The following is a 13,908-nucleotide window of genomic DNA, read 5'->3' as shown; positions in this document are numbered from 1 at the left end:
AATAAAAATAAAAAAAATCAATTACAGTGGGGGCTGGAAGGATGGGTCAGCAATTAAGAGTTCTCTCTGCTCTTGCAGAGGACTGGCATTGAAGTCTCAGCATCCACATGGAGTGACTCACAACTTCCTATAACCCCAGCTCCAGGAGACAAGACACCCTCTTCTACCCTCTTGGGGTACCCTCCACACATACATACACATTAATTTTTAAAAAAGAAATCTTTTAGTAAAACATCAATTACAGTCATCCCTGGGGCACAGAGTTCTGGGTTCCCCACTAAACCCAAGATCTCCAGGTGTTCAAGTTCTTTACACACAAATGGTTTCATTTGTACATATAACCTACCCATTTCCTCCTATACACTTTAAACCATTCCTTGATTACTTGCTTAATATAATGTAAATGCTAGTTAAATAATTAGTATACTGTATTGCTTAAGGAATAGTACAAAGTCTGTACATGTTCATTACAAACACATTTTCTTTTTCAAGCTATTTTGGATCTGAAGATGTAAAACCCCAGTAGGGAAAGAGAGACAACCTACACACCCTCTATGGTTTTTTTCATGAAAACCATCATGACTATAGTGAAATAATATCAAACTCCTATTTCACGGGCTCCTTGGTCCAGCCCAGCCAATCCCTGCAGCCATCTTACTTTCCATAACCTCCGACCTTGAAAAAATGTTGGGCCAAGTAGTTCCCCATCGGCCCTGAACTCCGGAACCTTCCAGCCCTGCACTGCACAGATGGAACAATTAATGATAAAACCTAAGGTCCACAGTGACATGGGCCCTTCATAAGACTTGCTGTAATAGGGCTCTCTTCTGCTTTTTCAAGGAAACACTCAGTGAGTGCACTCATGGAAGATTTAACCTGGCTACTAAATCAAGTCACTAAGATGACTGACCCTGTCACTAAGTCAAGTCACTAAAATGACTGACCCTGTACTTCGGTTCCATTGTACTCTTCTAGTACACTAGGGGAGGGGGCTGGAAGATGGCTCAGTGGTCAGGAGCATGTGCTGCTCCTCCAGAGAACCTCGGTTTGATTCCTAGTATCCACGTTAGGCAGCTCAAAAACTACACTGAACTCCAGTTCCCGGGAGTGTGAGAAGCTTTTCTAGCCTCTGTAGGCATGCACACACAGACACACATCTATCACAGAAGCATCTACATAGACATAAATAAAAATAAATCTTCCTTAATGTAGGAGGGCTAGATAGAATCATTTTAGTAGATGGGCACCCACACGAACATACAGATATACTCACACATAAAAAAGACCTTTAAAAAAGAGACACGTGCTGGGCGGTGGTGGCGCACGCCTTTAATCCCAGCACTTGGGAGGCAGAGGCAGGCGAATTTCTGAGTTCGAGGCCAGCCTGGTCTACAGAGTGAGTACCAGGACAGCCAGGGATACACAGAGAAACTGTCTCGAAAAAAAAAAAAAGAGACACGCTGGAGATCATTATCAACTAATAAAATACTATTAGATATACCTTAGAACACACCAAGCATCCAATCACTTCTTTATTTCTTAACTTTTAAAATGTATTTAATGTCGGCTGGAGAGATGACTCAGAGGTTAAAAGCATTGGCTGCTCTTCTGAGTTCAATCCCCAGCAACCACATGGTGGCTCACAACCATCTATAAGGAGATCTGGTGCCCTCTCTGGCCTGCAGGCATATATGCAGGCAGGTCACTGTATACATAATAAATACATCTTCTTCAAAAAGAGATTTTATTTAACGTGTATGAAGGTTTTGATTGCCTGTTTATCTGTGTGCCATCTGCCTGCCTGGTGATCAAGGAACTCAGAAGAGGGTGTAGGATCCTGCACTGCTCTGCACAGCTCCTGAATCTGACCTAACTGGGTGGTGAGAGAACGAAGGACAGACATGGAGACACACACAGAGAAGAGCTAGGACTAGGTGTCCTGGCCTCTCTGATGAAGAAGCCACAGGATCCCAGAAGCGTAGGGTGTTTATCATATACAGGAAGGCAGGATGATAACATACAGATATTCGAGGAGACAGGGTTATTATGTACAGCTGGACAAGGAGGCAAGCTTAGCTCTGTAGGAAGTCTCTGTAGGGGAGTAGTCTTCAGGCTGTAAACATCTCTGCGACGGGAGAAAGCTATAGTTTGCATTTTCTATCAACATTCCTACAAGGACCAGAGAAAGGCTTTGTCATCTCTCTGCACTTCACCTATGGAAGGCTTAGCCACTTCCACCGGGCATGACCATTAGCAACAGCGCACATTCACTCAGGTACCCACTCAATCCCTACAGGATCCCCGGAACTGGAGTTATAGATGTCTGTGAGTCACCATATAGGTCCTGGGACTCGAACCCTGTTCCTGCACAAGAGCAAAGACTCTTAACTGCTGAGCCATCTCTCCACCCCTCCAATCACTTCTTACCACCTCATCTTGCTCCAAGCCACTCTGTTACATAAATTACAAATACAGCTTTATACAGGTCATATCCCCACTTCCTCTCCCTATACATCTTGAGGTTATTTTCAACACTGCATCCAGTGTGTTCCTATTAAAAATGTGATAAATATTTTACTTCTGTCCAAAAGTCCCCAGTGACTTTGCATCTCACTTGAAATAACTTGTACTTCTTATATAGTTAATATGAGATTTCAGTCCTTCTTTGTGTGGCAGCTACTCCTTCTGTCTCATCTTCTGTTTGTGCCCTATTTCCTTCACTGCAGCACCTCTGTCCTTTCCCTAGTGTTTGTCACAGAGGCATCACACTGTGGTGAGTGATGCTTTTGTTTTGTTTTTCTATTTTCAGTTTTGTTATTTTCCAGAGCTCAGTGTAGTGTCTGGCCATTCCTATGACTCAATATATGTTAAATAAGTAAGGAATTATAACTGCATGTTAAGTTTGGTCCATTTGCTTACATCATAAAAATTATTTGTGTGTGTGTGTGTGTGTGTGTGTGTGTGTGTGCAGTCACTCATCACATAATGATGTGTTAGTCAATGACAGGATACTGGTCACATGACATTTAAAAGGAACTGAAAAATCCTTATTGTCTAGTGACACGGCAACCATAACATAGTAGCCCAAGGTAATCTATGTTTGTACTGTGCTGCCTATAATATAAAAAAGTACAACATATACTACTATATATAGTACATAACATTTGATAACAATAATACACAACTACATTACTAGTTTATGTGTTTTTATTAGTGTGTATCTTTAAAAGTTTATTGTAAAACTGTATGGCCTCCTGCAGAGGCAGCCTTAAACACCTCGAATTTACTGTGTCTTGACCGCATCATTTTCTGTTAGACTTGATTTTGTTTTACTGTCCCTGGAGCAATAGGCTATAACATATGTATTCCAGATAACACTGATATAGATTCGGGTATCAACTTGGTTGTTTAGAGTTGAGTCTCATTTAACTACACACCCGTCAAAACAGTTCATCTAAAATTTTAAGTTTTAAAATTTTCAGAGCTGATTGGACAGTTTATTACTCATAACCTGCCACTCTGAAGGTATTGTCATATGGGGTGTCTACGTTTTCATCCTCAAGGACTTTGTGCATTCATAAGTGCGACAACTCTACTTCGTTTTCCATGTAATGTTCACGTTTCTTAAACTAAATACAAAAGACCTAGATTAATAACACACAGCAGTAAAGAGGGCAACCAAATATCAGCATCAAAAAGCTTCGGCGTACTCTGTCGCTAATTATTTGTTAGAAAGCAGTACACTATAAGAGAGGCTTAATTACAGACAAGTGTAAATGACCTGTCTTAATGAAGGCGGCTGGATGGCGTCAGCTAAACAGCATTTTTTCCTGGCTGGGGTGACCGGTTCCGGGAACTCAAGAGAAACTACAAATCCCAGTACGCAGCGCGCCTCAAGGCGCTAAGAAGGGCGAAGGGAGTCGCGGTGCGCTCTGGGGTTTGTAGTGCCTAACACAAGACTGTCGGCCTCCGTCCGGATACTTACCGGATCCAGCTACGATCAAGAGTCCGAGAGACTCTCGGGGAGCGACGTGATGGGGCTGAAGCACGGCCCATAGTCGCACGATTAGCAAGATCACTAGCCCTCCGGCTATGGCAGCTAGAATCAGAACGCTCACCATTCAAAGCACGGCGCATGCGTATATGCCCGGCGCCAGCGGTCAAAGTTTGCAAGCACCGCGCTGAGGAGCAAACGCGGAGCAAAGCGCCTCTCAGTGGGCGGGGCTGGTCTGCGCTGGGCGGAACTGGCCGAGTTGGGCGGTCAAAGTTCAGAAGTTTGGCTCTGATTGGAAAACGCAGAACGTCTCTTGCGTCTCAGTGGGCCGGGCTTGCTTATGATGGGTGGGGCTAAGGGCAGTTGCCCAGGGCGTGGAATAGTAATGATTGTCTTACCTGAGTTAGTGCTGCAGTTGTAAAGTTAAGTGCTGGAGAAGTTTGATTTCTGCCAGTGGCGAGGTCAGGCTATATGTACCGCTGAAGGACTACGAAGTCCCAGGTTAGTAGCTGCTCCAGCCCTGCCAGCTTTTGCCCGAGGCTCCTAACACACATCAGTACTTTCTTTCTTCCTTACAAGACACTTGGGTTCCAAGACAAACAGAACTGGGAAATTTTGCCAGTCAGAGGCATACTCTTAATGGGGAAACATTCAAATCCGCCCTTTCCCAACATTCACGTTTTTACTTTGCTAGACAGTTTCACAGATCTCAAACTATAACCAGAATCCTGATCACTTCAAGCTATGTCATATTCCTGAGAGGAGTGGAAGCTCCTTGGCTTCAGGTAGCAAGAGACGAAGACATAAGACATCCCTGCAGTTAAGTCTATCACAAAGCGTTCCTGGCTTATTCTTCCCGCCTTCTACTGAAATGATAGGCTTTCACTGTCCACGCTAATCCCAGTTGTGCATACATTTGTGTACTTAGCCTAAGTTACAGCAAAATAAAACCTCTTGACAACAAATATTACTTCAGACCCTTATGGGATTACAGATTTGATAGGTCCGGCATGCAGATGGGGTCAGAAAGGTGCTACAACTCAGCCTAAGGGTAATAATGTCTGGTCTAGAATTAGAAACCAGAAATCCCGGGGCTGGAGAGATGGCTCAGCGGTTAAGAGCACCCACTGCTCTTCCGAAGATCCTGAGTTCAATTCCCAGCAACCATATGGTGGCTCACAACCATCCATAATGAGATCTGACATAATGAGATCTGGTGTGTCTGAAGAGAGCTATAGTGTACTTACATATAATAATAAATAAATCTTAAAAAGAAAAAAAAAAGAAAAACCAGAAATCCTAACTCGTGCTGCCTAAGAATGCTACATCATATAGTCCTTTGTTAAATTCAGTTTGGATTGACGATCGCATTTACCTGGAGCCTAGAATACTTTTGGAAGTGATCCTGAATCAGAAGTTCCAGGAAGGTGCCCCAAGATCTCTTAGAAAACTAGGTGTGCTGGTTCCTGAGTCAGCAGGCAACTTGGAAGACTTCCTGACTATCTGTATCTTGTTGACATCATAGCACGTTGCCTGTGGGCTCTTTCATCAATCCCTCTTAACCTCATTCTTTACAGTCAGGTCCTACATAAATGTTATTCTTTGAATTACAATAGGGAAATTGATTACACAAAAGTCAATTTGCTTGAGGTTACTTATGTGATGAAAATCTGTAGTTGGATGCAATAAGAATGCCAGAGCTTTAGACATCCATCGTGTGGCTCAAGTGCTGGGGAGAGAGAGCGCAATGGTTAAGAGCACTGGCTGCTTTTCCAGAGGTCCCAGGTTCCAGACCCAGAACCCACATGGTGGCTCAAAACCTTCTGCCACTCTGGTTCTAGGGGATCTGATGCCTTCCTTCCAACCTCTGCAGGCACACACATGGTGCCCAGAAATAATCCAGGCAAAACACACAGACACATAAAAACAAAATAAATCCTTAAAAATGAAAATAAGGGAGAGAAGCAATTAAGAAAGGCAATTTGACCTCTGTCCTTTTCACATGCACAAATGCACACTCAACACACACACACACACACACATGAGCATACACAGGAGGAAAGGGTGGCTCAAGAACATTACAAAGTGTCATGCTGTTTTCTCTCAGAACCTTCTCTGCTGTTCTCCAAAGTGGCTTCCACCTACTACAATTTGCTTCACATTTAAAAGACGTTATTAGTGGGCAGGTATGGTGTTGCATACCTTAGAAGTTGTTGTGTTGGTCATTGGGTCTGTATTAAGGAAAAGATATCTTTTCAGAATCCCTCATGGGAGACTTTCTTTCACTATTTTAAGCCATATTTATGTCACCCATACATAAAATGAAACAGATTCCAAAGCTGGTGGAAACAGGAATGAAGGACGAGATGCAGTTCTAAGATGGTAGATGGTCATCATGTGGAGGGTGAATACAGAAAGGAAGCAAGGAGAGGGGGCGGTTTTCATAGGCACTTGTGGTGTTTGGATTGCTGTGAAGATGTGTGTTTGTAAACTGACAGAGGAACTGCAGATGCCGGGCAGACACTAATTGCATGGCTCCGGGCCCCAAGGAGAAAATGCTTTTGAGGGTGGAGGAAGGCAGAAGAAGATGAAAATGCAGTGTTCTGTTCTGGACTTTCATTCAAATAGCCTGTTAAGAGACGCAGGCACTATGTGACAGACATAGGTGGTTTTATGTGCAAATCCGAAGCTTGGGTCAGGTTGGCAGTATACTTTGAGAGCTCATTAGCACATAGATGCACTATAAATGATGGAGCTGGGCAAGGTGTCTAGCACGTTTAGGTCAGTCCTGCCCAGCACTAGTCTGTGATGACATTGTCATCTGTATCTGTGTGGTATACTACTTACGTGTGCCCAACAAGTACTAGGCATGCTGCTACTGCAATTGAACTGAATTTTAATTTGTCTCATTATGTTATTTTAAACTTAAATAGACAGGCTGGAGAGACTGCTCAGCCGTTAAGAGTGCCAGCTGCTCTTCCAGAGGTCCTGAGTTCAATTCCCAGCAACCACATGGTGACTCACATAATACGATCTGATCTGACTCCTTCTTCTGGCATGCAAGTGTATATGCAGATAGAGCACTCATATACATAAAGAATATAATTTAAAATTTTCAACTAGACACATACGGCTAGTTGTGTTAGTTAATGCCCTCACTGCTGTGGCATATACCCGATAAATACAACTTAAGGAAGAAGAGTTTACTCTGGCTCGTAGTCATAGGGTGCAATCCATTATGGTAGGAAAAGCATGGCAATTGGAGTGTGAGACAGGTGGTCACGTGGCACTCGCAGTCAGGAACCAGAGAGAGATGATTGCTGGTTCTCGGCTCGATTTCCTCTGTTTATCCAGTCTGGGGCTAAGTCCATGAAACGGTGGCACCCACGGTTCTGGAGAATCTGCCCACATCACCTAACCTAACTGACAGACACCACAGGCACGCTCAGAAGCTTCTAGGAGATTCTAGGTGCGGGCAAGCTGAGAATCAATATTCACCCGCTGCAGTCCTGGATAAACAAGAGTCTGGGGTTGCTGCCACTTAGAGGAGGCTGAGCCATCAAAGGAACGAGATGGAAAAGTCTTGGGGATAGAGGGAGAACCAGGAAAGACTTTTGTAGTGGTTTGAATGAGAAATGTTCCCCCATAGTCTGGGGCATGTGGTTCCCAGTTGGTGACACTCTGAGGCTTGGGTGAGGTGGCTTTGCTGGAGGAAGTCCTACCACTGGGGATGAGCCTTGAGAAAAAGCCTCTCTCTCCTGTTTACTGTCACCGTCTCTGCTTTGCACTTAGATGTGAACAACGGGCTTCCTGTTCCTGCAGCCAGCTGTGCCTGCTGAATGCTGGTGCGCCCATCCGCCACCAGGAACTCCTATCCCTCTGGACTGTAAGCCCAAATAAACACTTCTTTCTGTAAGTCGACTTGGTCATGGCATTTTCTAACAGCAACAGAAAAAGTAACAGATGCAACCTGTCCACAGAAACCAGAAGAAGATAAGGATCAGACTGCTGTCAGTCCAATTCCTGTCGATGCCAGACTGATTGCAGTCAGCTCTGTCTGTACACGTCGATCTTAGGGAAGTAGGTCAGGTTACTTGGAACAGGTCAGTCGCTGGAAATCTAAACAGTGGCAGCATTCCAGCATTGCAAATGCTGGAAAACAGTTGAGAGTGAGCAGAGAGAGTGAACAGGCTAAACAATGAAGAAAACCAGATTTCTTATTAGGCATTTCCAATTTTCCCTAAATAGGAAATGGTCATATTGGGTGAAATGAAGGGCAGAATTGAGGAAATGTGTTCTTCCCTCTTTGAGGTTCAAAGGCAGGGCCTTGGAAATGTTAGATGAGCCCTTTATACCAGAACTGCACCCCCCTAGCCCCTGGAATTTTTTTTTTAAGATTTATTAATTTATGAGTATACTGTAGCTGTCTTCAGACCCACTGGAAGAGGGCACCAGACTCCATTACAGATGGTTGTGAGCCACCATGTGGTTGCTGAGAATTAAACTCAGGACCTCTTAACCACTGAGCCATCTTTCCAATCCTAGAAATTAGTTTTAAGGTGAGAATTTGACATACTTGCTTTTAGAGATCTGCAGTGGAGGAATCTCGGCACAGGAGTGTTAGAAAACAGGAACTAATTGCTTCAGAAGACAAAACGGATTTGAGTTTAGAACCTAAGTGGAGAAGATGGGCGTTTGGAGGAGAGGTAAGCCTTACCTGTTAACCAGTCAGGGGGCTGGGATGGGGATACAAGCACACAGAAGTCTGTGGATGAGAGACTGAAGACAGGGCAGCCTTAACCAAGCCGGAGAGCTGAAGAAGTTCCGGAATAATAATCTTAGGTAACCGGCACCCTCATCAGGAGCAGGGTAATTAAAAATGCTCTCGAAGCCAGAGTTGGTAGAGTATGCCTGTGGTTACCCAACACTGGTGGGAGGAGGAAGCAGGAGGCTCAGCGGTTAGCGACCTCGTCTCAAAAACAACAAACGAAACGCCCGTTTTGTGATAACAAACTTAGGAGAAAGCAATCAACACATTTTTCCTCCCACTGGGAAAGAAAGGCAGGTTGAAACTTTCAGCGGGGCTAGTTTTGACCGAAAAGCAACACAGAGGGAAGGTTCTTCAGCAGGTTGAGAGGTCTGAGGAATTTTCTCAGTGGAAGGAGTAGAAGGTGAAGACAGAAGAAGGGAGGTGGGGAGTGGCTGAAGAGCAGAGGCTTGGGAGGAGCTTCGGGTTTGAAGGTTGGAGAGCTGGGCAGGGGTTGGTGCAGTGTTTACAGATGTCAAGCCCTGGGTTTGGTCCCCAGCACCACTTAGAAACTGGGGTTGGCACATTACTGAAATCACTACATAGTAAGAACCAAACCAATTTAGGATGTATAAGATGTGTCTCAGAAATTAAAAAACGAAAGATTGAGATTGAACACTGTGATGACTCTTCCCAGTTGTCAACTTGACTCTATCTGGAATGAACTACAACCCCAGAAATGGAGGACACACCTGGGATCCAGATCTTGAGGCTGGAAGACACAAGTTTGTTTGTTTTTTTAAATCCAAACTTTGATGTAGGACGACACACAATTTTGATGTGGATCTTGTACGGTGGCCATGAAAAGCTTAGGCCCAGAAGATAGAGGCAAACAGATCTCTAAATTCAAGGCCAACCTGAGACAGAGCAAATTCCAAGGAAAGAACAATTTAGATCCCGGTGTGGGGGGGGTACACACCTTTAATCTGGGCCATGCCTTCTGCTGGAGGCCTACATAAAGGCAATGGAAGAAGGAAGGCTTCCTTCTTTGCCTGCTTTTACTTGTTGACCCATCTGTTGGAATCTACTTCCTCAGGATTCCAGTTTATACAGAATTTCAGTGGAAACACCCAGCCTCGTGGGATTGAACAACTACTAAATTCTTGGACTTCCCATTCACAGCTGCCCATTGTTGGATTAATTGGACTGCAGACCGTAAGTCATTCTAATTAACTCTCTTAATGTAGAGAGACATCCCGAAAGTTCTGTGACTCTAGAGAACCCTGACTAGTACAAAAATATTTTAAACCTTGCCGTGAACAACCCAGGTTGTAGTCTTGAGTGGGATGGCTGAAGCCAATACTGGTGGGAGTTTTTTGGAGCATGACTGTGGGAATGGATGGAAAGGTGGAGAAGCAGCCCCCACCCCACACTGATTGGGATGAAAATAATCGGCTGAGAGCTCAGATCCTAAAAGAGAGTCGACGGTGCCAGCATTGGCTAGAAGCTGGATTTCTTCTTCTTGCCCCACCAGACCTCTGGGTCTTGTTATCTGAAACCTGGGGGCTAAAATCAACAAGTTGCCTCGCTCTGGTACTGTTTAGATGTGGCCACTGGGGATCTATCTGCTAGACTCTAGCAGCCAGAGGGAAGACTGTTCCTTGTACCTAAGATCTCTGCTCTCTTTCATGGTTGTTCCTATGTGTAGCTCTTTTAAGTCCTAGCTCTCCCCTTTGGTCTGCTCGGCCCAGGACCACGATCACCTTGGTTACTGCTCACATTATTTCTTGTGTTTTTGCTACTCCATCCATATCTTTGCTAGTGGTCCTTTGTTTGTTTTTGTTGTCCTTGATGTTTTTTAAAGACAGGGTTTCTCTGTGTAGTTATGGTTCTCCTGGAACTCTGTAGACTAGGCTGGCCTTGAAATCAGAGATCTGGTTGCCTCTGCCTCCTACGCGCTGGGATTAAAGATGTTTGCCACCCCTGCCTGGCATCGGTCTTTTTCTTTAAGCCTAATACTCAGTGAATCTAACAGGAGCATATATCATCAATACGTGGGGTTAGTGCAACAATATGATAAGAACTTCAAATGAATCAGAGTTATTGAAAGGAGGAGAAAAGGTTTGGAAGCTGCAATACGGAGCAAGAGATTTATCTTCCCCAGAATCATGGTTTCTATTTGAGGGGCATACCAAGAAAATATGGAGAGCAAGACTTTGGCTTAAGCAGTGAAGGGGAAAAGATGTTCTAAGACAATAAATTCACAGGGGGTCTGGGGAAAGGTTTTAGAAGGTGAGCAATGAGGGTAGAATCAGACTGGGGGTGGTTAAAGAATTGTGGAGATAAGAATCAGTGGTACAGGTCAGATTATCCGTACCTTTCGGGGGTGTTTGAAGTCATTGGGAGTATGAGCAGGCTCACTTCTTTAGTCTCTGTCTACCAGCACCTCTTATATGGTGTTCATGCAGCTGGGCACCAGGAATACTGCAATGTTGTAGTAACAGTTGACACCCAAGCAGTGACTTAACAATAAGCCTGAGCATATAGATCACCAACCATTTAGCAGGGTCTCCTAGAGATAAGCCCCACCCCTTGGGCTGCCAGGGGGTGGGGCCTTGTAGAGTTCTGGGCTGCTAGAGTCCGCCTTACTAGAGCAGCATCACTTCTAGTAAAGACTGAAAAGTATGGACAAGAAGACTGACGAGTCCCTGTAAGACCCAAGGAGAAAGACCACCTCGCTCAACTCTTTGCCTAACCATGACCCTACGACAAGGTAGGATAAAGACGGAAACACTTCATCTGGGTTAGAGACACAGCTAGGGCCTCGTGACCACCAGGACTAGTGGTCGTAATCCTTACCATTAAAGGCCTTCAGAAAGTTAGTGGTAGAAATTGTCCCAGCACAACCCAAGTGCTCCCACAGACAAGACTTTTCCTAGTTATAGACACTCCCGTCTGTTTGAGTCATAGCTATTTGCCTGGGACTCCTTGAGTGTGAATCCTTGAATACAAAGGCAGCTGTGAAATGTTTATAATTACCATTTGTTGTGTGCTTCTTGTATGCCAAGCAGTTAAAACATGCATTATCTGCTTCTCATAAAAATATTATGAGACACATACCATTAGGATTCTCCTTTTAAGAATTCAAACACTGAGTTACAGAAAGGTCATGCCATTTTCTCTTGAGTTACAGAGCCAAGAGTTCGTAGAGTCAGCATTCAATCTTCCTCAGTCTAATTCTATGTTCTCTGTGGTTTAATCATCTATAGTTTTACTAAAACTATTATAGTTTATGTAAGCTATTATGCTATAAATTAAAGAAAGCAAGATAGAAATATGCTATTACCATATGTGGTTTTTCACTTATAAAGTTTAAAAAGGATAGAGTTTTTTTTTAGAGACAGGCTCTCATATAGCCTAGATTGGCCTCAGATTTACTGTAGCTGAGGATGGCCTTGAATTTCTGATCTTCTTGCCTTCACCTACCAAGTGCTGAGGTTCTAGCTGTGTGAAAGGGTCGGACTCAGGGCCTTGTGAATGCTATGTCCAGCTACTAAAGCTGAGCCGCATCCTAAGCCCAGAAGAAGGCGTGTTTGTTTGTGTTCTTCTAAACATTTAACATTTCAGTGAAGAATTACTTTTTCAAGCAAGGCATCATAGTATATATATATCCTGGCACTCAGGAGGCTGAGGCAGGGGGATCATCATGAGTTAGAGAATGTCTTGTGCTACAGAGTGAGACTCTATCTCAAAACAACAAAAATGTACAACAGAAGTGTGGGAGCACATACCTAGAATCTCAACATGTAGGCGTTGGAAGGAGGAAGATCACAGGTTCAAGACTATCCTGGACTACTTTAGACCTTGTTTGAAACCTACCACCTCCACCATCCACATACCAGAAAAACAACAACCACAAAACACACAAATACATTTCTAGGCTATCATGGGAAATAAACTGCAACATTTTTAAAATGTTGATCACAAGAATGACTTTAACTTTCAACATTATCAGATTTATAGGTTTTGATCAATAAATACAGTTTTTAAAAAAAGGTTTTCTTTAGTAAACACTCCTTATCTTTGAAATTCATTGAGCTAATTTTCTTACCTTTCCAATCCTCCTCTATTCCGAGCACCTCTCCTGGCATCTCTCCGAGTTCTTCCTCGTGCTGCCCCCAAAATCTTCTTCTTTTTTTTTTATTTTTTTATTTATTTCAAATTCCTTTCTGCTACTTCAGAGCCTTTTGTCATTGACAGGAACACACATTTCATCTTCATTTCTATTTCACTAATTATGAAATTTTTAATGCAAAGACAAACCGCAGTAGTCTTCTGGTGAGATCTGTGTGTCTACACAATCTGATACTAAGGTCAGCGTCGCTCGTCCTCCCGCGGCTGTCTTATGAAGGTAAGTCATAGCATGATTCCATTTCTGTACGTGAGGAGACGGAGACTTTACCATGCTAAATGAGTACTGCTGGTGTCTTGATTTGATTTCCTGACTCTGTCTTGTGGCCATCTAGTGGCTTCAGAATATAGTGATAAGCAGGGAAGGAACTTAATATAGCAGATATTTTCCAGAGAAGAAAAAGGGATCAGAAAAATGGAATTTTCAGAGGTGCTGCTTAAAGGTCAGTGGAAATGACCTTAGGACTTTTGCGGAAATAATGCGTATACTTAACAACATAACATGACTAAATAGAGCTTACCGCTTTAAGAGTGTGTGTGTGCATGTGCGCACCGCTCATGCACACATGCTGTGCTCCGCTGTTGCACACGTGTGGAGGCCAGAAGGTGGCATTGGGCATCCTCTTCATCATGCTCTGACTTCCTCATCCAGGAAGGCCTTTCCCTGAACCTGGATTGAGCTCACAGTTTTGGGCCAGGCTGAGTGTCAGCAAGTCCCAGTGACCGGAGCTGTGCCTCTGCCTCCTGCAGTGCTGGCTTACAGGCACATGGCCCAATGCCTGCCTTGTTACAGGGGTGCTGGGATCTGAAACTCGGGGCTTTGTCTTTTCAGCCCCTCTAGAGTTAATGTACTTGTTTTTTTCAGCATGATTGTGACATATTTAATATGCTGTTCAGCATGTATCAACATTAGGTGCCCTGTCCATTTTGAATCTATTCTCATTTACTAAATGAATTTTTTTCTTTTTTTTTTTTT

General features: G+C 43.8%; 2 protein-coding genes and 1 long non-coding RNA gene across 6 annotated transcripts in view; 2 read left to right on the top strand and 1 right to left on the bottom strand.

Moving 5' to 3' along the window:
- The window catches only part of Alg14 (ALG14 UDP-N-acetylglucosaminyltransferase subunit), an 83,454-nt gene extending 79,210 nt beyond the window's left edge, over positions 1-4,244 (bottom strand). The window contains exon 1 of the mRNA XM_031375316.1: positions 3,986-4,244. Within this exon, the coding sequence (XP_031231176.1) occupies positions 3,986-4,121 (136 nt within the window). The 5' untranslated portion in view covers positions 4,122-4,244. The remainder of the gene's footprint in view (positions 1-3,985) is intronic.
- A 22-nt stretch (positions 4,245-4,266) lies between these two features.
- LOC116093704 lies at positions 4,267-7,910 on the top strand. Its single transcript, XR_004119800.1, has 2 exons — positions 4,267-4,495; positions 7,787-7,910. It is a non-coding gene; the product is annotated as an uncharacterized LOC116093704 (long non-coding RNA).
- Positions 7,911-11,315: 3,405 nt separating this feature from the next.
- The window catches only part of LOC116093702 (TLC domain-containing protein 4), a 77,929-nt gene continuing 75,336 nt past the window's right edge, over positions 11,316-13,908 (top strand). For 3 of the 4 annotated variants that reach the window (XM_031375315.1, XM_031375311.1, XM_031375313.1), the window contains exon 1: positions 11,317-11,514. The gene's annotated coding sequence lies outside the window, so the exon portion shown is untranslated. Of the gene's footprint in view, positions 11,515-13,908 lie in introns of all 4 variants that reach the window. The other variant, XM_031375314.1, reaches the window with a different exon arrangement.

This window comes from Mastomys coucha, unplaced genomic scaffold (genome assembly GCF_008632895.1).
Source record: "Mastomys coucha isolate ucsf_1 unplaced genomic scaffold, UCSF_Mcou_1 pScaffold16, whole genome shotgun sequence".
Classification (NCBI taxonomy): Eukaryota; Metazoa; Chordata; class Mammalia; order Rodentia; family Muridae; genus Mastomys; species Mastomys coucha.
This window is presented reverse-complemented; position numbering and strand designations above follow the sequence as displayed.